Consider the following 25,349-nt stretch of genomic DNA (forward strand, 5'->3'; position numbering starts at 1 on the left):
TTTGGTTTACTTACTGTAAATAGGTGAGTTCGGTTAATATTTTTTTTTTTTAAAAATTTTTTCTTTGTTGCTTTAAGCTAATTCCAAAGTTACACCCTGCTACATATGTTACATTACATTGGTTTATAATTTACAACGAACTAATACATTCTGGGGGGAAAATCCTTCCTCTTTGAACATTTTAATTGTGGTTAGACCTACGTACACTCAAAGTATACCAATTTAAATATATGTATCTGTGATAACATCAAATTGCCACCAGATGTCGCCGTAGATCCTTTTGATAAAAAGAATCACTGAAGAAGGATCTGCTTTGGACTAACAAAATGAAGCTTCATTTAAAATTCTGAAGATTTAATAATGATTTTTAAATAAAATTCTTTAAACCCCCCAACTTCTACTCCTTGTTGTTAAATGTTACTTTTCAAGTATTGGCTTTTCATTGTATTATAAAGAGCTTTTATTTTACTAATTTATGTCACAGCAGCACAGTTTTGAAAATAGATTAGGTCACCTAGGATTTAATAAGGTGAGTTCCAAATTTTAAACACTTGAACCAAAGTGCCTTTTTCTGGTTTCAGACTTTTAACTTATGCATATTCATAATTCAATAATTTCTTTCTGCATTTTTATAACTTAACCTACATGTACATTAAGAATGGAAAAAGGTTGTTTAGAAAACAAAGAACCACAGATTCACTTGTTTCGACTTAAGGCAGTCATATCGACCCCCTGAAAATTTCTGTATTTGGAATTGCACTACTTTGTATTTTCAATAATATAATATTGGTTTTGTGAATATCATACTGTGCTTTAAAAAAATCTCTGCTCAGTGAAGCAATTTTGTTAGTTTGACCAATTAAAATATTTTAAATTTGATCAAATGCAACACAAACGTCTTAAAAAACTGTGAAATACTGTTTAATTTATTAGAAGACACAAATTAGAGACCAATTTCAGCTATCATTAGCTATCCAATGTACAGTATATACAAATATTTCTTCACAGTGCCTTTCTACCTTATAAAATTGTTCCACATTTACTTTTTGCTGCCTTTAAAAACGTGGCACCCTTAGTGGAGAGCCATATTGCCTGAAAACTACCCCCGAATTTATTGACAAAATATAGTTTTATAGGTTTATTTATATTTTAACAATTTAAAAATATTGATATTTGCTAATGCTGCGTTTCTGATTGTGACAAAAAGGGCTACGTTTTAAACCTGAGAAATTAAAAGTGAAAGGAGTACATTTTTACTTTTTGTAGTTGCCCTGTTGAATCGTTTTATTGTTCGGATCTAGTGGAAAGTTTTTCTAAACTACCTTGCGTCTGGGTTAAGAAAGCAGTTGTAGGATTTTAAATGGTTGAGGTATGAACACATCCATTCATTCATGCTGCTGTATTCTGTGCCTCAGCCCAGGCTTTTCCTCTTTCCCTCCCTCTGTGTGTGTGTGTGTGTTGCTCCGGGCAGCAGCCATGTTGGAATGCTGGATGTGGAGAGGAGGGGGAAGCAGGAACAGGCTGCGAGCGAGAGAGAGAGAGAGAGAGAGTGAGTGTGGGGGAAAGAAGCGGAGACAGACAGGAGCTGTGTAACTCTCAAACAACTCTCAGCTCTTCAACCTGAAATAACGGACTACTAACCGAGTGTAAACCGTCTCTTCCCGCCGGTGAAACGCTCACAAGCCTCTGGGAGGAGACCTGGAAGAAGTCAGCGTAAGTGATGTTACGTTTGCGGGACTGTTTTCAACTGCTAAAACGTATGACGGGATGCGGGTCGTCCTGGCTGCCGCTGTCGTTTCCTCTGTTTGAAAAGCTGGGTGAAATTCACTATTTCACCCACTCCCTTTTATTTGGAAAATTACGGACACGGTAGCCTGGTCGTACTGTACATCTCTTTTTCTCATTTTGTAAGTTAAAAGAGTTGGAAAGGTGACCCCCTCCGTCGCCACCAAACTGGTTGCCAGTGTAGTGGTAACTTCATGGTAAATAAGAGCTGCGGATTAACCTACATTTAGCTTGAAAACCTCCCTCAACTTGTGCTCAGTCTGGGTCTTTCTTACCAGTCGGGTTACCTTGAAACTCTTCCTGAACAAACTGAACTTGGTGAACTTTCTAACGTAAAGGAGCTTTTCGGTGTGATTCCTTCATGCACTTTTTATTTCTTGCTATGTCATAATTACACTGGAATAATTAGCTGTTTTTGTTGCCTTCACGTCCTTTTTTGCAGTGTTAGGGATATTTTAACTGCGGGTTCGGGAGCTTCTCCAAATACATTGGCAAGTTATTACTCCAGCTCTTCAGTTGGTATTCTCTAGTTTTTCTTTTTTGTCGATGCCATATGATACTTTTCTGCTAAATACATTTTCTGTTTTCTCCCACAGTACATGCCATCAGATTTTCAATTGATTTTACAATTTTGTTGTAAATCCTCATTCAATCAAGATAAACTCTACCCTCCCCCCAACTAATCTTCTATGTGGCACACAACCCTGATGCTCACATAAAACAGCTTCTTAAAAGATCTGTTTCAAAGCTTGGCTATTGCCCCTCAAGTGCCTTTTTCTATTTGTAATAAAATTACCTCTACAAAGGTATTTACTTGTATTCTGTAGGCTTAAATAAGACATGAGCTTTTGCAGTGTTCAGACCCTAATTTCACACAATATTTGACCGTTTTGATGTTCTGCTCTTCATATGGAAATGTAACAACCGGTAACTAGCTGGTTAATTAGTAGGGCTATCTGCGCCGATTACTAGCCAGTAGTCACTTGCGTTACAAACATGTTGTTGCCACAATAAAAGTGACAGAGTGATGAGTCTTTTGCTAATAGTAATGTTTTCTTGTTGTCAAACTTCTTATTCTTGTAAGTAAGGAGAAAATGTAGTCGCCCTCTGTCAAGATTTAAAAATGGCTTAAAACTAGAATGAATGATATGTACAATCAAATTAGTTCATTATAATCCAGATAGAGAGATTGATAAAACTTTAACATTTATTTCCCTTTCCTTTTAAGCTGTAATGTGAGGTAAATCAAATTATTGAAAGACATTGAATCAGGAAATCAGAACACTCTCTGGCTTGATCTTTACAGATAAGCAGTTATTTGAATTTATGCAAAGCAACATCTTAATCTCCAGGATACAATAACAAGCCTGGAGGTTATTCACACTTAGTTCTATATTGAATATCTTAAGATCTTGTCTTGGATTATAGACGCTAAAAGGCTCTATGTAATCAGCAGAAACGGTGTGCTCTGCTCCACATACGCGCAAGTGTGAAAGAGGTTCTCTGTTTGCCTCTGCTTCAAATTCTACATGCAAGAAAATGTATCCTGAGGCCACCGGAGCTTCTGATTTAACAGTGCACAAATTAGAGCGTGGTTCTACATTTCCATATCTGAAGTGCTGCTTTGTATATTCATGTGATCCAGGATGCTGGATACAAATGATTTGGTCCACTCTCATTTTTTAAAAAACTAATTATATGTTTGACAGCGCATTATTAAAGTTATTTAAACCAATTCATCTGGTTGTGGTGGCTAATGACAAACACCGGTGATCTGAAAAGTAGATGTGCTTGTCAGGAAGGTGTCCTGCAGGAGCCACTTCCTTCACTACAACAAGCCAGAGGTGAAATGCTCTCTTTGATGTGTGGCTTGTTGAAAACACTTGTCTCTCTCTTTAGTGCTGTCGGCTTCAAAAGGAAATCCTTTCTGCTATTAATAAAATCTTTTTTTCTGGAATTTGAAGATAGTATTCAATTATGTCTAACTTATGGAAGAAATTGACTTAAAAATTATTATAGTCCATGCATTCTGCAACCACTGCAGCAGAGTGCAGTAATGTGTACTAATTAGTCAGATGTCTTTTCGATTTTCATATTGCTGTGTTTGTAAAAAGGCTTTCCAAACTGTACGAGTTAAAGAAATTGCTTAGCATGCAGTTGTGTGCACCTCTTCACCTTCCTAATTCAATCCTTCCTGTGGCAGATCCACAGCAGGCCAACACAGGCGTGGTAGCCTGTGTGCATGCTTATATCTCTCTGCATATGTGTGTATAAAGTGCAGAGCAGTGAGGCCTGTATTTATAGAAACACTTGGCTACACTCAGTTCTGCAGGGGCAGTCCACTACCCTGCAGAGATGTGTGCTGTGTTTCTATCTGTCCTGTCTCTTTATGTGTTTTAAAGGTCTTCCGTACTTAGTCTCTGTTCGAGTTTTGTTTAAAGAAGAGAACAAATGGGAAAACATTCTAGAAAAAGGCAAGACTGTAACACAGCCAGCAGTGTTGTGTTGCTAGATTGCAGTAGATCGTGACTCATAATGAGTCTAACAAGTGATAGCACTCACTGCAGTCGCTATCTGCGGAGGCATGTAGACATACTAACACACAGTATGTGTGTGTCATGAGGATTTCATGAAGTAATTTGACTTTGGAGAGATGCACAACTCTGCACTTGTTTCTTTGCAGTTTGAGTGTTTTCCAGGCAAGCAGGGTGGCTGCGTGTGTGTGTGTGTTTTTCCCCAAGTGGTTGGCAGCCCCGAACCTACCTCAGCTGTTTTTTCAGTCCTTGCCAAATTTAAGATTGCTTTTGGCACATCCAGATTGCAAAGGTGGGAAAAGAGATACATGAATGAACAGTTGAACCAAGGAATGGCTTCTGTTTGTTTTGGAAGTTTGACAAATGCAGTGTGTTTGTTTATTTATATTTATGTACAGTACCAGATTGAAAATCTCAACACATGCATCTGTTCACTCTCAAATACTCCACATTTTGGACTGATACTACTGCAGGGAAAATAACACCTAAGAAAACTCTATAATGGTTTCAGAGAAAGATTTAAGTCAGTGATCATTATTGAATTTCATTGTCTTAATCTCTATGTAACTATGAATTACTTGGTTGATTGCTAAAATATGGTACAAATATTTTGCCAGCAGCATGTTTAAATATATATATACTGAAAAATAAATGTTGATGTGCTCAATACATTTTGTCCCTGCTGCAAATACACTGTTTTAATAAACTTTGCAGCCCTGCATCTCACAATCCCGGAGGTGGTTTTAACTCTGAAGGAAAAGCAGAATTAATGCATGTTTGTGTGTTTGGAGATAAGAAGCAAATTGTACATCCATTCCTTTTGCTTATGGGATGCATTCAGGAAGCAGACCCCCACACCCCTCAGCACACACACACATTTTCAGAGCACTTATTGTACATCCTAAAACATGCCGTGTCCCTCAGGAGCCTAAAAGGAAAACGCCTTCTTCCTCTCAAAAGCAGCTACACTGCTCATGCTTTTGCTAGTATTTATGGGTGAGTTATATATCTGTCTGGATGATTGCTTGCTTGTTGTTCTTGTACTGGAATCAGGATGTTGTTTACCACAGATAACTTGCATAAGCATCATCCTTGTCTTGTCAGTCAGTCTTTCACTTCTTAAAGTTAGGATTAGTGCTTTCACTGCAAACTCATGCGGTTGCGTTTGACTGTTGTGGTTCAGTTACGTAATGTGATAATACAGCTGGAAAAAACTAGTTTACAGTATTGTTTTTGACTATAAATGTCTGGTTACCGTACTTGTATGTGTATTATGTGCAGTTCACATTGTCCAGTCTTTTTAAAATGTGGACTCCAGAAATCACAGCTGAAATCCCTAACATCAGCTTAAACACTGACTTTTGTTTTCTATTGCTGAAAAATGCAGCTAAGATCCCACCCAGTGCAGCTCAACAAAACGTAAAATACAACCAATGTGTTTTATTTAAGCAAAGAGCAGCAAGTTTAATCTGATGTTGCTGTTGTTGTTGCAGGAGTCATAATGGAAAAACAAGCAAAAGTAGAACAGTTTGATGCAAAAGACGGGACATGTTGACTCTGTTTAATTAATAGGCTTTTTGCTTGATGTTTATTTGCTATTAAATTTACTTGTAAATGGTTCTGGACCTAAGAAATTAGCTTAACTTCATAATATATGAATTACACTTTGAAGGACATTTGAACAGATTCAACCCTATACTCCATTTAAGTTAATGTATGATCTTTGCAAATTGCTCAGCATTAATTTAAACGTTGTGTAGCAATCTGTTATAACTTTAGAGTAATGCTTATCAAAAATATTTTAAGCTGCAGAGACTGAAGTTTACTACACAAGTTTATTGGTTAAGTAATTACAGGTCTGCTTAGTTGTGCGATTGGATTTCAGCAGCCTGACGCAGCTAAAACAGAGCTGTTTAGAGAATCAGTGTGCGCATTCATGCACTTTGATAGATGAATGTGCAATGCGGTTTGCTAGCTGTATGAACTGAAGGTTGCTACAATGCCAGGAAATGACATCAGCAGTGATGACTTATCCCTGCTTGGGACATGTACAGTCAAGGACAGACGAAGTTGTTCTCACTTGGCGCAAGCTACCTTCGGTCAAGCGGGTCACTGCAGAGTGTCACCGGTATAATAACTGTTTAACACAGTTGGCACTGTGTCAACATGAGAAGCAATGCATCTTCCTCAGAAGTGTCTGGACAAGCCAATGATTGTTGCAGAATTTTCACAGAACTGTGATTAAACTATAGTTACGAGAAATAAACAGCTTAGATGTTCCAATGAATTGCCTCTGATCCTTTGAGTGTGTTTATGTGTGTGTGTGGCCATGCACGGATGTCATGTTTGAGTGAACAATCAGTGTAATTGCATTGGAGTGAGTCAGAAGACTGGGAGAAAGAAGTAATTGTTGGTCATTGTTAAATGGAAAGACAGGAGTAATATGAGAGGAGCAGATGTTGAAGGGAAGGATCCTTTTTCTGTATTTTCCACTCATATTTTCTCCTCAATATAAAACTATCTGTGTTCAGCTTCACCTGCAACATGTTGATGTTTCACAGTTGCTTTTAAACAAAAAATCCCCTCTTTTGATATGATTTATCTTACCTCCTGCTGAGCAGAGCCTTAGTTTACCATTCTCCTTGTCACAAAATCTCAGAATATGCTCTCAGACATTACTAATTTATTAAAGTCATTAAAAAATGCGGTACATTCTGCTACTAGCCATTAACTAGAGAGTGTAGAGATTTTTCTACTTTTTTATTTGGATGATAGATCAAATCTGTTCTCACATGCTTTTTAAATCTGAACCAGTACTATTATGGTTACTCTTATACATGTCCAATTAACAGTATTTTGTGTTTCTATAAAATATATTGATAAGATATTGTTTAAAAAAAATTACAAACCAATTGATAATTATAATGTACCTAGGCCTGTCACGATAACAAATTTGGCAGAGCGATTAATTGTCTCAAAAATTATTGCGATAAACGATAATATTGTTTGAAGACCTTTATACACTGATTTAATTGAAGTGACGTAATAATGCATGCAATTTCCTGCCAAAGATAGATACACTTTATTTTCAAAGAACACTTAACTCTGGAACTGATAAACAAAACAAACAAAACATCCAAAAACAAAAATAAAATGGAGTCTCCATTAACAACAAATGTACTGGAATAAAAACTAAACAACATAAAGCCAAAGCTGAAATAAATACTGCATTCAACCAAAAGAGTGCAGATTATGAAGTCTGTATACTATGTTGCGCTTCAGTAATCATTAGATTTAAATAGAGAAGATGGGCACATCCGACTACCTGATGCAATAGTTCACACTACATGATTTTTTGCCCCGATTTTCCCCTTATGGTTATTTCGGTTACGAAATGCGATTTCGTAACCGATCATCCTGTAGTGTGTGGTGTGTTACGGTAGATCGTCGTGGCCGCTCATGTAAGGATTTGAGTTTTTCTGTGTGTTTATTTAGGATTCTGTGTCAGTTGAGTCTCTGTGTTGTCCTGTCTCCCCCTTGATTCATCCCAGCTGTATCTAGTTCCTTTGATTACCCCCTGTGTATTTATACCCACCTGTGTTTCTTGTTCTCTGTCATGTCCTTGTCTACTCTGTCTGTTGTCTTCAAGTCGAGTCCAGTTACTACTAGTGTGAGTCGTTGCCTCTGCTCATCTGTGCTGTCTGGATTGTTGAGATTTTCATCATTAAGTCATCATTGCCTTCACGTCAACCTGGGTCTACCGCTTTTATCCTCACCATCTTCACCCCCACTTCATGACAGCTCTGATCTAAATCAGGGGTTGAATGTGACAGGTAGCCAATCAGAAAGCACGGATTCCCCTCCGTGCTTTCTAAAGGGAAATTACGGAGGGGAATCCCAAACAGCTGACACGGTGCAAGTCCAGTGGACATTGGAGATGATGTGTGGAAACAACATTAATGTTTATTCAGCATTTCGTGCAAAGAATATAGAAATGACACGGGGAGTAGTTGGAGCGAAATTGCTACCGCAGTTGATAAACCCGGTAACTTTTCAGCTGTTCTTCGTTAACGTGACATAAATAGGTTATAATGATATTCATTCAGACAGGACTGACACTTGGCCACATGCAGTGCAGGTAGATTGCAGTAAAGCATTGATTAATGCCTGGTTTTAAAATTAGTTAACTGGACTTGTAGCCATTATTTTGTGCCCGTTGTTGGACACCACAGGCACAATCAAACCCATTATACCTAGGATTTCTGTCGGCTAATGTGTGGTTGTCGTGTGGTTTCTGTCGGCTGAAACCTGTCGGCTCAGGTTTTGAAAATGGGTCGACAATCGGCTGACAGCTCTAAGATCGTGTAGTGCGTGCTGGGCTTTACACTAAGGAAATGAGGAAGGGAGAGGTCAGTGGAGAGCACCGGAGTTGAGCCTTTTTTCATTCAGTGCCATCAACAGAAAGAGAAAAAGGCCGGAAGAAACGATAAAGCGGATAATTCAAATGAGGTCGATAGTTTTAATTTATCGTGCGATTAATTGCTTTATTGTTTATCGTGACAGGCCTAAATGTACCTTCGAGTCACCACCGTTCATCAGAGTGATAAAATAGTCTCCCCTTGACTCAGATTCACCCCGGTGGATTTTTGCCTGGGCCAATCAGTGAACAGAAGGAGAAGTTGTGAACGATGACGTTGATTTTCTGCACTGTTTTAGAATTGTAGTCTGACTGTAGTTTTAGCAATGACAGCGGAAGAAGTGAAAAAGACGTTCAGTTTTGGTCACGCTTCCACCTTAATTAACATTAACATCCATCTGGTTTGGATCGGCACTTCTCTCTTCACAATGGAGGATGGTTGCTTAGAACACAGGCAATTTTCGGTAAGCTCATAGCGTCGAACTGGTGCATTGCATACCTCAACACAGTCCGTGCCTCCTGGATGCAATCATTTCTCAACAGCAAGGAGCCCGGACCTTCTGTACAAAGCAAAGTACAAGGGGCTGGTTTTTACCAGGCTAACCAGAATAACCAATTCTATTTAATTACAGATTGGAATAACTCACCATAAGTGTTGTTAGATGCATATGAACAGCTAAATTGTTTTTTCCAACTTTATATTAAAGTGTTTTGTATTTCTGTAGCACTACACTCTGTCTATTCTTTGTCCAGCTCCTTTGACAGACTTCACAAAACATCTTGAAACATTTTATGTTTGCATAAACGCAAATGCTGAAATTAAAGGGAGCTGCTAAAGAATGTAAGGGCTAAGATGTAAGGGTCGGTTCTGGAGGGCTTTTGACATGCATGGCGTTTTATCCCAAAGGTTTCAAATCAGCATTTATAAACATTGATGCAAAAAAAGAGATTTTTGCCAAATTGCTGTTTTATTTTAATCACTAAACAGGGTGTCATATAGCATAAACTGTCATTGTGAAACCAGCAGAGTAATAATGGTTTTCCAATGGATGGTTCTCACTACAATTGTAGTGAATATTGAAAATGTGTCGTCATGTCATATCATTGTATGCAATATCAGCATTGAGACAGATTGTAGGAAATGTTAGACTGTTAAGTATGGGTTGCCTGAGGTTCATGTTCCTAACACTGATATCAAATCTGACCAGGCGGAAAAGCTCTCTGCCCTTGATTCTTAACCTAGTTTTGATGCTCACCATTGACTTAGGATGGTGCTGCTTGACATGCTTAAGTACATGGAGGGTCTTGGAGGGATCATAATGACAGAAATTAAATACAGAAGTGATATAAATGGTAATTTATCTCAAGTGTTCATAATAAACCACTTAATAAATAGAGCCATGAAGTCAGGCTTATTTTCCCCGTCTGTGAAAGCAGGGGATGGCTGAAGGCGAATGGGTTAGAGGTAAGGCGGGTCTAATTAACATATTCATACATTCTTGTATGCAAATGAGGCAGTGATAACTAAACCATTTGAAGGCATCAGGGTTTAATCTTAATGGACAGTTTTGAGGATTGGACATTAATTTGGCAGAGTTGGAGCAATAACCAACGTGTTCAAGCTTACTTAGCTTTATATCTATTTGTTTTAGAGTTACAGTTTTTATAAATATTTGACTTTGAATAAAATAAGAGATAGGCTGCACAGTGGCGCAGTTGGTAGCATTGTTGCCTTGCAGCAAGAAGATCCTGGGTTCGATTCCCGGCCCAGGGTCTTTCTGCACGGAGTTTGCATGTTCTTCCTGTGCATGTGTGGATTCTCTCCGGGTTCTCTGGCTTCCTCCCAAAAACATGACGGTTAGGTTAATTGGTCTCTAAATTCTCCTAGGTGTGAGTGTGTGTGTGCATGGTTGTGTGTCCTGTCTGTCTCTGTGTTGCCCTGCGACAGACTGGCGACGTGTCCAGGGTGTACCCCGCCTCTCGCCTGGAATGTTAGCTGGAGATAGGCACCAGCACCTACTGTATCTCCAGCACCTCCCGACACCACTGGGGACAAGGGTGTTAGAAGATGTATGGATGGAAAACAAGAGATTCCTCAGAAATCCAACCAATGATTCTATAAAAGCCTGGTTAAAAAGTATTTATTCCTTGAGAATTATGCTGGTTTTGATTAATTGCCATAATCTGTCATTTTCATAAGACTCTTCTTGGTTAACTGTGGATCAGAACCACAATCTTTAATATCTTTAGATAATATACATATGTCAGGTAAATTGGCTGTTTGTTCCAACATTCATCTACATTTAACTGCTTAATAAAATACTATTGAGGATTTTGTCTTTACTTCACTCAGAGCCAGGGAGAAAATAAAAACGACACAATCTCACCTGTCTGCTCAGCCAAATCTGTGACTTCATGTCTTCTGTGGCGCAATCCTCAGCCACCATCATGCAGTCGGTCAGAGCCATAATAACCTGCAAGGAGAGCGACAAAGATTGGTGGTGAAACACCTGGATTCATGCCATGTAGGTGATGTCACTCTCACTAATGCTGGAGTTCCAACTCAAACCGAGTCTGAGGTCAGATGTGGGGATAATCCAGCAGTGTCTGTCCTTGAGTCAGTGCATCCATGTCTGCCTTTGTCATTAGTCACAAGTAGGCTCACTCTTGTAACAAAGGTTCATTGATGAATTGCACTATGGCTGTTTGTTTGCAGCAGTGTCTCTCAACTCTTTGTTGTGCAGAATATCGTAAAACATAAAGGTTAAGTTGCTCCTTCTCGATGATTGTGCAACCGCTAACGAGCCACATTAAATTGGTAAAAATTAGTTTTGGCTTTATTTTTTTTTTTTGTAAAATCTCTGTGCTGTACTTGTAATACATTATGTACTTGTAAATGTGTTTGTTTTTTAAATTTTTTTTAAAGATTTCTACATATTCTAAAAAGTTTTGGGTGCTCAGATGAAGATGAAAACAACATACCACATTAAAATCTACTCCACTAGAGGGTGATGTCAGTGCACCAGCATCATGAACCTGGGATTCTCACACTGAGAGAGACAGCGGGACAGAGCTTAGATCGACCTTCTGCATGAGAGCCACAGTAGTGTGTGTATGTGCTTGTGTGACATCTTGACCTACTTATCTAGTGGCCATTAATCTCCTTTACTTCTGAGTATTTCTCATCTTGTCTGTTGGATTGCTGCTTTCCCTTTTTTTTTTTTTATGTGTAGATGATGAAGAAACATATTTCAACTGTTGCTCGAATGTTGAGTCGGACCAGCAGTAGCAGTCACGCATTGCTGAGTATTTCATTATATGGGATGGTTTTTATTTTTTATTAAAAAGTGATATAGTTCACCATCACTCTGCAAGAATTGAAAAAAATAACCGTTGAACCTTGGATTTTAGACAGCAAGATGTGATGAGTTATCATCGATAAGCTTAAAGGTACAGATGATTGTGAGAGCTTCAATTATTATGCTATGTCCAGTCTTTACAAAAGTGAGTGATATGTTCATGTTAAATATAATTTTCAACCTAAATAAAAACAACCAGTTGAAGTGTAAGGTTTTTTTTATTAGGAAATTATCATCATCAGAGGATAGATTTGTCTTCTAGCTACATTTCTAAGTATTCTTATGAATTGACATTGACCCTACTCATTTATAAAATTAGATAATAAAACAGGGGCTAAAACAGATCCTTGGAAAACGCTGTTATATATTGTAAGTAGAGCTAACACAATTCACTGAGTCCTAGGTTCTGGTCTCAAATAACACAGAAAATAAGGATGTGGAAATTAAGGGAGTCCCTTATGTTAAGATGATGCAGTTTTACTATTGTATATTGTACTGTAAATATAGTAAAAAACCATGGTATTTTTACGTAGGGTTTTCACACTGTTAGAATCTCATACCAGCCCGTGTCTACTTGTAAAGTTTCAACCATATGGCGTGTGTAAAACGCTAGATGAATGGAATTTACTATCCACTGCGCATGGAATTAGATTAAAGTATAATTGGATCAAATGTGTAAAGTCAGTGGAACAACTGACTGCTTTTCCCCATGTCTCACTTCTCTTTGTTGCTGTAAAGATGGATGATTTCTGTTGCAGAGCGCTGAGTATAGAACATTACATTATGACTAATTGAGTGGCTCCTCAGGGGTACGTTTGTGTGTCAGAGATAGAGTAGTTAGAGGCAACATTTCCTTCTGGATGTCATTATCTGCTTATTTATTGCGATGTGTGACTTTTTCATTGTTTACCTTTGTTGACCTTGTTTTGGTTTCTTTATCCATCTTTTTCTTCTCGCAGTTATTGCATAAAATGTTCCCATGTGTTTCCTTTTTCACTTGCTTCTCCTCTGTCTCCTGTACATCTGCTCCCCCCCCCCCACCTCCATCACTCTCCTGAGGGATCAAAGCCACTCCCCCATTTCCCTCTCCCTCTTTCCTTTACTCTCTTTCATCTCCCTCCCCCTTTCATGCTTACAGCCTGTCTACTGCTCCTCTTTTCCTTCCTCCTCTTCTTTCACGCGTGCCACTCATGCTGCTCTGTCTTGGTTTGTAGTAAAGTAGTAGTTGGTGTACAGAGAGGAGGCGGAACGCGCTGAGCTGTGATCTTAAGTCGACATTGGCGTTTTTATTGAATGAACTGGGAAGCAAAACCCGAGGCACCAGAGCACTGAAGGCTGGGATTTTGGCTTTTTCCAATTTAGCGGTAGAAGAGGATTACTGTTCTCTTCTTGACTTCTCCTCACATTTGCCTGTAAATGGAGGGACTTTATCATGGTGAGAGTTTATCATACATTACCATTTATCACATTTGTGATTGTATATAGGAAATTGTTTATTTCTCTGTTATGTCTGTATTTATTTTTCCGATGTACAGGTCAGCCAGTTATTAGGAGACTTCCAATTCTTATATTTCTGTGTGTGTTTAGTTTATCTGCAATTGTTTTATGATTTTCTGAGTGATCATGAGTAATAAAGCAGTTTTGTTATAGGGAGAAGCTGCCATCTGTCACCCTAGCGATTAAAATTATAAATTTCTCTTGACCAGCTGTAAGCAAAGATGTGCGGGTCATACATGGATGATTTTTTTTTTCGTCATCAATGCAGATAATCGTGTAATTCCTTCCTTTTCCGTTGAATTTAAATGACTGCATCGATCAAATAACCTGCTGTACATTGTTTCAATCTGTTACCTAAAAATGTTTTTAAATTAAAACTGGAGTGACCCAGAGTAGAGCCGCTGCTCCTTCACATCGAGAGTAGAATGGGGCATCTGGTTAGGATGTCCTCTGGACGCCTCCCTGGTGAGGTGAAACCGACACGTCCCATGAGGAAGAGATACAGAGAAAGATCCAGGACACACTGGAAGGACTAAGGGTGCTCTCACACCAGCCTTGTTTAGTCTGCTTTAATCCAACGTTAGTTCGTTTACCCAGAAAGTCTGCTTTGTTTGGGGAGATTTGAATGTGCAATCAAACTCCGAGGTGGACCAAAAACCGAACACTTGTCCGCCTACAAACCTAGGTCTGTGTGAACTCTAATACAGTTTGAATTCATATGTGGATGCCAGTGGACCGGAGACAGCTCCAACAGCAGGAAGCATCTATAACACAAGGCATTCTGGGTAAATACAAGGTCTAACGCTAGCAGGAGAAAAGGCTTGTGGTCTTCTACCGATAAGAGAAATCCAACAACCACTAAAATCTGATACTACTCCCATTTTGTTTACACTTTGCAAAGGAGGAAGTTGTGAGGTATTGTCGTTTTCTTCAGGAAGTTTTAGTGCAGCACCACCAGAGGCAAGGGAGGGAACAGGCTTTTCAAATGGTTTGGATTGTTTGACACAGTGCAGTGTGAAAGCCAACTGCACCAGCTGTAAATGTAGCAAACGTTTCAACATTGGTACCAAATTGAACTGAACTTTCAGGTGTGAAAAGATCCTACGTTTCTCAGCTAACTGGATGAGGAGAGAGAAGTCTGGACTTCTGTGCTTAGGCGGCTGCCTTTATGATCCAACCCCAGATTAAGCAGAAGATGATGGATGGATAGATGAATAAATTACACAAATTAGCTTGTGGGTATCAAAGTTATGTATGTCAGTTATTTATTTATTTATTTTTTGTATATCCTATTCGACGAGTATCTTAGAGGCACATTTAAACATTTCACCAGTATTTTTGACCGTTTTTCTTTCAGATATTTAGTTCCAAAAGGAGTTTCTGCAGGATATGCTTTTGTGTATAAAGACTTGTATGTGTCTGACTCTACACTTAAAGTTAGTCCTTTTTTTAAACTCTCAGTCTTGCTCCTACTGATATTTTTTCTGGCAGAGCTGTTAGTTGATGTATAAGCCATTTCAAATTTGGCTTATAACACATTTTTATCCACTTCCATTTAATGCTGTGCAGACAAAACTTAGAGGAAAAAAGTTATCCTGGTTTATGAGCTAAGCACAATGGTTTTAACATCATAAAATTTAACATCTAGTGTTTCACCTGCACTTTGCACAACCTGCACCTAAACCTAAAATTGTTGATTATTGAAGACTAACAGAGAGAAAGCTGCATCAGTCAATTCTGTTTCTCTTTGATTGCGAACATTATTGTGTTCATTATTGCAATTATTATTTTATCAAGAATGTGCATGGCCTATAATTCAGTTTTATGTTGGGATCTGGATAGAAAGCGGGAAACCAGTATCTGCCCATAAAAGCCATCACAAATGAATGATGTATTACTTTTTATCAGTTTGAATAATCTGAATGATTTATGGTTACATGTTAACCAAATGCAATAGAGATATGAATGTTTCATCATTATTATGTAATTCAAAATGTTCAAGGGGTTGATGTATGGAGCTAACTTATTTAGGATATTGGATTGGATTATCTTGGTCTCCTGAGAAATTAATTTGATAATTTGTTATTATAATAACAGACTCTCTTATAAGTAGTGAAAGCTAACTATTTTCTGCCTAACCTGATTCAGCTTTCATTTGATTAAATAAATTAGATTATCTTTATTTATTTAACAGATATATTTGTCTGCTTTTTTATGGCCAAAAGATGAAGGTGCTGAAACAAGCGACGGGGTTTCAACTTTATAAATGGTAAATGGAAGGAACTTATATAGTGCTTTTCCATTCATTTTTACCACTCAAAGCGCTAGAGTCACATTCACCCATCCACACCCACAAATGCACACACATTTATACACCGATACGGAGATCGGTAGGCAATTTGGGGTTAATCGCCTTGCCCAGAGGCACATCGACATGTGGCAGGACGAAGCTGGAATCGAACTTATAACCTTCCAATCGCAAGACGACTACTCTACCATACAGCCACAGTCGCCTACAGTCACCTTTTATCTGAGCACACCCATGAGAAGAGGTTAATACTGGGTTTCTTTGTGTGTGTGTGTGTTTGTTTGAGTGTAGGCAGAACTGTTTCAATTTGGAGGGCTGTGTCTGAATACAGGCATGCTTTGTCATGCAGCATGTTGCCCACATGGCTCTTTATGTAGCTGTCAATGTGTTTCTAGTTGTGTTTAAAAGCCTGTGTGTACGCTGTGTGTGAACTTTGCCTTAAGCCAACAAGCTCCCGGTGGTGTTTTGTTTCTGGGTTATGTCATCTATTTTTCAGTAAGTTCAACTATTTTGATCTTGACTCATGATGGAGGGAAATTTGCTCAACATGAAGTCGAGCTTTTAACAGCATAGGAAAACAGACGCTTAGACGGCAGCCATTAGTGTTATTAGGTAATGGCTGCCTCATTGGTACACTAAGTTCCAATGAGATTCTACTGTAAACTCTCCAGACAGAGTACACATCCATCCATCCATCCATCCATCCATCCACCCACCCACCCACCCATATGACCAGCTATTTATCTGTAATAGATAGAAAGATAGACAGCCTTAGAGTTTATTTATTTTTAATTTTGTGCTCATTCTGTATTTAATGTAACTTCTACTTATGTTCATGTTTTCAAAGTGCTTTAAAAATAAATTAAAATGAATATAATTTACATTTCAGCAAAACCTCTGAAGGAAATCTGAACTGTAGTAATAATTAACCATTTTACTTCAATATGGATCGATAAATCAGAAAATCTCAAAGAATTTTGCCGTAGAAAAAAACTTAAGTCAAATCTCCTCAATCCATATTACATGCCATCTAATCTGCTAAATATATAACCTATTAAAAATCATATCCTCACACCCTTCAGATTACATTTTGAAGGGTATGTAAACCATGTTAATGTTAAGAAAACATTAACATGGTCTGTTAAGGTCTGTTAATTAACATGGTCTGTTAAGCTGAACTAGTTTATACAATTCAACAAAGTTAAGCAGAGCAAATAAAGAATATGCAACTATCAACCAATCAAAACTGAGGAGTCGCTTTTGTCTCGCCCAGCAGCTCCAAAGTGTTTCCTCTCATGTACAATGAAAGCAGGATTCAATAATTAATATCACATTCCTTCCACATAAACATTTTTTATTCTTGCAAACAACTGTAAATCTGTAATTCAATTAAGAACTGCACTTTAACTGATCCCTTTTCAAAGATTTTAACCAACACATAAATATCCCTGGTAACATTTTAAAATGATTTGAAGGACTATATCTTCAGCTCATTCGTCCATAATCTGCAGTATTGAATTAAACATGATGTATCTGCTCTGAGTGTGATGCATTAACATGCGAGGATCTTCAGTGAGCTGGTGGGGTTTATCGTAGCACCTGAACGATGCACACTGGCTGCTTTGGGCAGATAAAAGTGCGAGCACTCATGCGTCTCCATGACCTTATTATGTTGCGAGTGCTTGTAGGATTTATCTGCAGGGTGTGCATCATCTGCAGCCTGTATGTAGGCAAACACGTTTATGTTAGCAAGGGGCAGCTGTTGGATAATTATTTGATATTTATCAGAGCCCGGCTTCCGTCAAACTCATTGCATAAATAGATAAACAGAAGAAACACAGCTTAGTCATATCAGTGTTTCATAGCTTGCTCTTAACTGTGAGCAGCAACTTGTGCAAATCACGCTAAAGGTCAATTTCAAAATGGTGAAATGTGATTGGCAGGTGTGTTTGCTGCCCCAAGCATTGTGTTGTTGCGTTGCTAGACTGTATGCTCAACTAACACCCTTACAGACTGGCATGTGTGAATACATGTCAGCTAAGCTTCAACATTAACCTTTCAGCATAAACTGTCAACTAATTCAGTCAGCAGTGTAGGAAGTCTGTGAAACATGCAAAAAAAAAAAAAAAAAAAAAAAAACTAATGTCTGTTTGAATATTTTTTTTGATTCAATGTGCAATCATTTAATTCTCTAATCTTTTCTAACTTTCTGATCTTTTACAAACTGATCTAACTTCAGATGTAACACCAGGAGTTCAGATGCTTACTTTGCAGTCTCTGGTAATTGCTCTGTATAATTACAGTTAGCAAAGAAAACGGGGGTAACGTGCAATTATCCTCAGCTTGAAGAGACAGTGTTTGTGTACATCTGGGTACTTATATCTGTCTGAGTTGGACGGGAGTTTTACCTCGGTCTGCTCTCGACCTTTTACTTTCAGTCGAGTAGGTGAATCTGAATACTTTTCTTTATCTATGACACATGACCATATCAAATGAGTAATAAAGCGGTAAGTAATTTGAGGGACCATCATCTTGGAGCCATTGTGTCAACATTTAATGAAGAGCAGACGTACAAACTACGATGAAAATGGTGCCCAAATTTCTGTTTACTGGAATATGTTCATTTTCCAGTAAGTTGCTTCCATCTTATATTTTTTAGCTTTCAAAGTTTCTCTATCATGGAGCATGCATCAGGGTTAAAGTTTAGATCGGGAATTGCAAATTATAGATTCCAATTATATACACATACTGTTTTTACCAGGAGGCAGGTTTTCCACTTTATAACAGCATTCTTTGTTTTCCCACACAGATTATTGCCCTGCTCTTCTTCAAACTTCTTAGCTCACCCTCAAAAAGTCGGAGCTTGCGTGCAAATGTGCTGTGCAGTGTGTCTGTGCTCAGACATGGGAGACATTTAGAAAATCTTTAGAACTACGAAGAATTTGTGGCTTTGATTAAAAGAATTTTACTTTGTTTCATTCCCTCAAAATCAGACCAAGAAGAGCCAGACATTTCTCTGCTCAGTAAGGAAAGAAAAGACAAAATTTAAATTTAAGGCTTTCACTTTCTAATGGAGAGCCACATTTTTATCTAAATTACACACAACTCTCCTTTATCTTTGGCTACTAAGTGCCACAGAATTAAGTTGTGTCATTTTGGGTAATTGAAATATTGGAATAGTGTAGAATAATGTGCCAGTATGTGCAAAAATAATAGAAAGGCAAATAATATGGAAGAATTTGTGTATTTCCTTCAACTCCTTCTCTCTAAATGTTGTTTCAATTGATCTCCATGTCCTTGTTGTCTTCCTTCCTTACTTTTTAAGGATTATAACATAAAAAGGAGAAAGTGTTTTGAAAGAATTACAGTTATCTCCTTTATTCATCAAAGCATATGTCCCTAGCCTAATTGAACTCAGAACACTTGTACATGCTGTTGATTGATGCATTTATTCCTGAAAGGATTAAATAAATATGAAAAAGTTTGACTTTTCATCATTTGACCTTCTGATCAAGTAACAATTGCCTAATCCCGACCTCTGGGTGATTGATTGGTTCATCTTGAATCTTTGACGAAGGTGATAGATTTAGAAACATGAAATATTTCTTGGAGAGCATCATTGTTTCAGTGTATCAGTTCAAAGAAAGGCTACATTACATTTACCAAGAGGCCACAGAATGTAGCTGTTTTATGATTGCTCAATAAAATACCCTTCAGTAATATTTACATGAATTCAAAGAGTTTTGAAGAATTATGACATCATAAAGGATAACCTAATCCAAAAACCAAAGATTTTTCCTCGAAGAGTGAGAGAGTTGAGTTTGGATTATGTTGAATGACATATTTGTATTTTATTTGAGTTGAAAGCTTCTGCATTGCTACTTTTTTTGTTTTGTTTGTATGAAGCTCTTCATCCAAAATTCAGTCTTAGTTGTCAACCATGAAAAGACCGCTGTCGCCGCTGCTTTCAACCCAGGGCTGCAGCATTGCCAATGTGGCTGCAAAATTTAGACTACGCAGCACTTAGACTACTCTGCATTGTTAACAGAGAGAGACAGGGAAAGACAAACAGAGATGCAAAAGAGCTCAGACAGTCTACAGGCCAGACAGCAGATGCTACACACAGATTTCAGTTCCATTAAATTGTCATTAAAGATCTTTCACAGACAGATTCTGTCAATGCTAACTTCCCCTAATCAGTTCACTACTCCAATTTACTCACATATATTGGAGGTTAAACATTTCATTTTATTTAATATGTCTGTACATTTTGAAAGGATTAAAAAGATAAGCGAATGATGAAGCTGATGGACATTTACTATACATAAAATCCATTAATCCATCCATTTGCTGTCTGTCAACTGTTGAACTATATGCCTTAGAATTGAAGTGAGCATAAAGTTTTGAAGTTACATTGTTAAATGGATTGAAAAGTACACTTAACATGGAAAATTTGATTCTCAAGCTGTGGAATTTGGGCATAAAAACATTTAGGAACCCTGTTGCATCTTCTAATCAAGTCAAAAAATGCATGCAATATAGAAACTTGCCTATGTGATATTTGGCCTTATTAGTAAAACTTGTCTAAGATTTTTATTGTGTTTTGACAAAAGCTGTAGATTCACTGACAGGATATTTCATACAAGTATACATTTTCTTTTCAAATGCTAATATTGGTAAATTTGTAACCATTTTTAACATATACTATGGAATGTAAATCAGGTTTCCCCAGGTGTACTACAGGCCTGGCGGGCCACCAGGCTTTACTTGCACCCCCGCCAGGTTAAGCATCGTTTATTTATCTAAGATTTAAAAAAATGTTTGCATTTCTTAAGACTTTATAGTTGGTTTTCATATATTAATCATCCAATCTTCCAATAACACATAATTATCAAGTGATATTTTCAAATATCCTGTCAATTGTAAACAGTTTTAACTCAAAAACGCTGCGCGCCGCTGCCCACTCGGATGAATGTCTGTCCGAGTGGGGAAACCTTGAACATCCTAGTTAAATTTCATTACTGCTAACTTTATATAGCTGGATTATTAGTGCCATTTAACAATAATTAAATTAGAAAGATTAGTTTATTTGACAGGTACGATGCACATCAGTTAACATCGTCTGTAAATTTGCCAGAATTAGCCAAATGGATATTTATCATCTGTTGTTTCCAGACAATGAGAAATTTGTCTTGCTAAGAGAAAAAAAACAAAAACAAAACAATAATATGATGAGTTAACCATGTAAATTTTGTCAAATACAATAAATACAATCAATACAAAATGGTAAGTACAAATAAAGGAAACTACAATACAAGTATAAAAAGTACAAGGAGGCGTTAAAATATTAATGATGCACCCGCTATGAGTCACATCTGTATCTTTTTCTGTTTTTCTTTCCGCCATTACGTCGTCTCAGTTGACGGCCATGCCTTAAACCCTCTGTGTCTTTGGACTTCCATATGCAGTATTTGTTTCTAAAGCACTCAGACGCTTATCCTTTATAACCCTCTCTGACACAGCCCAGTCAGTCCCATAAGTAGGTGTCAAGTTCCCATAAAGCTTCTCCTGAACTTCCTGTCAGAGCTACAGATCTGCTCTGTCATCAAAGCTCACTGCAGCAGTCACTCAGAGTATTTATAGTGACTTGGAAAAGTATTCATTTCCCATTTTTGTCATTTTACAGCCATAAACTTCTATGTAATTTAGTGGGATTTTATGTTATGATTTACACAAAGTAGTGTGTGATGGTGAAGTGGAAGGTAGGATAAAGATGAATGCCTCATAAAACCTTTGACAAATAAAAATCTGAGAAGACTGACCTCAAAGGTTTGTAAGAGAGCATTATTTAACTGAGGCTGAGGTTCACCTTCCAACAAAACTACAGTTTTAGTTTTGTTGGCTTAAGTAAAGTACTGATGTTTACAGATGCTCTCTATCCAGTTTAACATTTAAAAGAGTATGCAGCCATTTTAGTTTCAAGATGTTCAAAGCTAGTAGAGGCATACTCCAAAAGACCAGCAGTGGTTCAGGTTTTGAATGATGGAGCTACAAAGCATTTGTAAAACTGTAAAGTATTATGTTTCCATCTATGTGCTATTTTGTGTTCTTTCATTAAAACCCACTCAAGATTGTGGTTGTTACCTGACGCTAGCAAGTTGAAGGGGTATAACAGTTTTTGCAAGGCACTGACATGTTTGTATTTGTCTGCTTAACTGTTCCTGAGGCCAAAGATTAAGTTTTCAAATTGTTCTTCCGAGAAGATGCAAGAAAATGTTTAAATGTTTGTTGGAAATGTAAGATCTTACAGCAGCTTATGGTTTCCTTATAAGACTTCAAGTCTTGCTGGCGAGTAGCCTGATTATGTAATCCATTTAATCCATCTTCATCTAGATGCAGGGTGGTAAACTGGAATTAAAGCTATGCAAAGCATTAACTTCTACTTGTGTCAAGCAACAGAAGTATATTCCATCTTCCTGTGAAGTTTAAACGTCCAAACAAAAGGCTAGAGGTTAAACCACATCCTCATCTCACAGCTGCTGGACCTTTAACACAAAACAATAGGGCTATTCTCCAGAGCTTCCCACTTTAACCTTTGATTACTTTTAAATACTGAGGCCTCAACATGGGAGTTGGAGGTGAATAAGGAACCGATTGGACATTGATTTGAAAGGTCAATCAATAACCAAGTGAAATGTGTGTGTGTGTGTGTGACAAGAAGACCATGGGTTGATTTTTAATTCAGTTATGGTGACGTAAATTGCTGAGCAAGCCAGGATATTTGTTTTAGAGGTCATACAATTGAACAGGGTTGGGGACACCTGCTGTTTATTTGTTTGTTTGGGGCCAAAAAACCCCCCAGCTGACAGGATATTTTTCTGTTTTTCTTTCAGATATTTCCAGGATCGCCTACTACACAGGTGAGCAACTGGCCCTCAGACACAATCTGTGAGATCATTCAGCTGCTTCATTCACTCATACATAACATAAAAAACAACATCCACAGCCTCAGTTGTTGTGGAAACAGATTTACTTGTTTCTTGGTAGAACTTGAGATTTGCTACATTTACATTAGTACTTTATGCATTTATGCTACCTGTCAATAGTCCATGTGAATAAAGTGTAAAGAAAATGAAAAGAATCTTAAAGAATAAATATAAACATGACAGCTTGGACTCCATATGATAGAAAGAAAATGTATTGGAAACATTTGTAAGTATGTTGAAGAATATAAGGTACAGATTTTGTAAACATAGATGTTCTCAAATGGATTTAGGTCTGAATGTTGACTGGGACGTTATAGCACATGGACATACTTTGATTTACACCACACGATTGTAGCCGTTTCTTCCAGGATTGTTCTGCATTTAGCACTCATCTTCTCCATTTTTCTCTGACGTGTTTCCTTCTTCCTGGTGAAGAAAGGCATCTCCACAGAGTCATTTCTGCTTTCAGTGTTTTCTTCCGCATACAGTGCTCTACATATTCTGGCCAAAAGTTTTCATTTTGGTTTTATGCGATCAAAGCACCACCTTCCCGCACATCAGGGGTTCACAACCCACACTGTAAGAGATTATTTATTTTGGGAACACGGAACCATCCGTTCCTGTTTTTATGTCGGTGTACTTGACACATACGAAGTTTTGCAGCTTGCAGGGATCTGGGAGAGCAGCATGTGGCCCTGAGCAAAGTTTGTTATTGTAGTTGCGATCACTTCGGTTAACAAGCAGACAGTTTCCCTTAAACTATCAGCTCATGCAATTAGTTAAAAATGTATTTATATTACATCATTACTCCCTAACACTTATATTTATAGAACATCCTTATGGAATCAACACGAAGTTTATCAGCTAGGTAATGAATTTAGAACTTAACAAACATAGAAGGAAAGGTATGGCTCAGGCCAGTATTTGGGAAAATACCAAAAAACATGCCTTTTATGAATGCTGTAAAAGTTAAAAATAAGGCTTGAAAATAAATAAAAGCAATATACTGGTCAATATGCTGGTTATTGATGCTCTGCACATTTTAGGCAATTTGCTAAAGATTATCAAGTAATTGTAATACAGAAATGCAGTTAAATATAATATATAATTATAAATAACAGTATAACTCCAAGTTTCTAAGCATAATAATGATAATACTAGAAACACCTGATAACGTTAAAACAATCAGTCTAAACCAGTGGTTCCCAAACTTTCAAGCTTCTGAATCAAAGAATAAAACTATAATATTCTTTTATGTTAAATACCTTTATTTAATATGTTTAAAGTATAAAATCTAAGCAGAAGATGTAAATCTTTTTCTTATTTTAGGAAGTGCTTGTCTTTAATTTGAAAGCTTTTGTAAGGAATATAGATTCTTTCACTGGGAAGTAATAATTACAGACAAAAGTACAGATCTTAGGTGCTCTGTTTAAATTATGTATCAGATTGATAATGTTCTCACTTGTGCTAAGAGAATAATAATAATAATTTAAATAAAATAGTTTTGGCTCAGTCCCAATGGAGATCTTCCCATTCATGGCAACATCCGGCCCCTCTGACAAAAGGCTTTTAATAGCCCCCACCAGAACACGCAAACCCCCAGCTCCCCAGAAGATTTTCATAACAATGGACTAAAGCCCGAGATGGACCACAAATTATAGGAGAGCTGCACATGCACACGCGCATGAAAAGGCACAGCTAAATGGCTGCTCAGTTAGGCTGTCTGGAGACAATCCTGATTTAGGATTTTACAGGTTTGTCAATGATTGCTTAGCGATCAATTGAAGCTGATCAAGTTCTTTATCTGGGCTTAATTGCATGTTTAAGGATGCTAATAGTAAGAAAATTACTCTTTTTATTTTAAAAAAAATGCTTTGTCCCAACATTTTGTTCACTCTGTCATAAATTCTGTGATTTATGATGTAACCCCGGTATAAACATAAAGAGAAAATTAGAAAAATGAGAATAAAATAAATTTGAAAGAAAGAACAGAATGGATTTTGTTTTGATCCAACATGGCAGTGACGGAACAGAATCATTATTATAATGCAAGTAAACATATTAATTGAAATATTTAACTGTGGTCATTCAGATTTATGACATGACAGTCTTATTGTTTTTTATGTTAATCATTTGTTGCTGGTTTGCAAAGAAGTGGAGAGAAGTTGACTGTGTTTCTGTAACATCTTGCATTTATTCATCTTAATTGTAAACTTTTAAAAGTTATTATGAGGTAACAAAACTACAAAACCCTTAATTAGAGGTGCCATCAATTGTGCAGAGTTAAGCAATGACCTGTTTTTCCGTTGACTTGTTTTCAAATGCTAAAATCAAACATTTCCCCCTATTTATTAAATGCATAAGAACTAAGAATATAAATACATCAACCAATAGTATTGATGCTCTTTTTCTTTGCGTTTAAAAAAAAATAGGGACATGCTGGAATGCTTAAATAGGAAAAAA

The 25,349-nt window shown here is 37.3% G+C and overlaps 1 protein-coding gene across 2 annotated transcripts in view; it reads left to right on the plus strand.

The window, feature by feature from the left end:
• Window positions 1-1,514: 1,514 nt before the first annotated feature.
• ptk2aa (protein tyrosine kinase 2aa) overlaps window positions 1,515-25,349 on the plus strand; it is a 68,154-nt gene continuing 44,319 nt past the window's right edge. The window contains exons 1-2 of one of the 2 annotated variants that reach the window (XM_032580801.1): window positions 1,515-1,713; window positions 22,794-22,820. Coding sequence is in view for 1 of the 2 variants with exons in the window: in XM_032580800.1 (XP_032436691.1) it covers window positions 13,512-13,530; window positions 22,794-22,820 (46 nt within the window). In the remaining variant the exon portion in view is untranslated. Of the gene's footprint in view, window positions 1,714-13,326; window positions 13,531-22,793; window positions 22,821-25,349 lie in introns of those variants that run through there. The other variant, XM_032580800.1, reaches the window with a different exon arrangement.

Source organism: Xiphophorus hellerii, chromosome 13 (assembly GCF_003331165.1).
Source record: "Xiphophorus hellerii strain 12219 chromosome 13, Xiphophorus_hellerii-4.1, whole genome shotgun sequence".
NCBI lineage: Eukaryota > Metazoa > Chordata > Actinopteri > Cyprinodontiformes > Poeciliidae > Xiphophorus > Xiphophorus hellerii.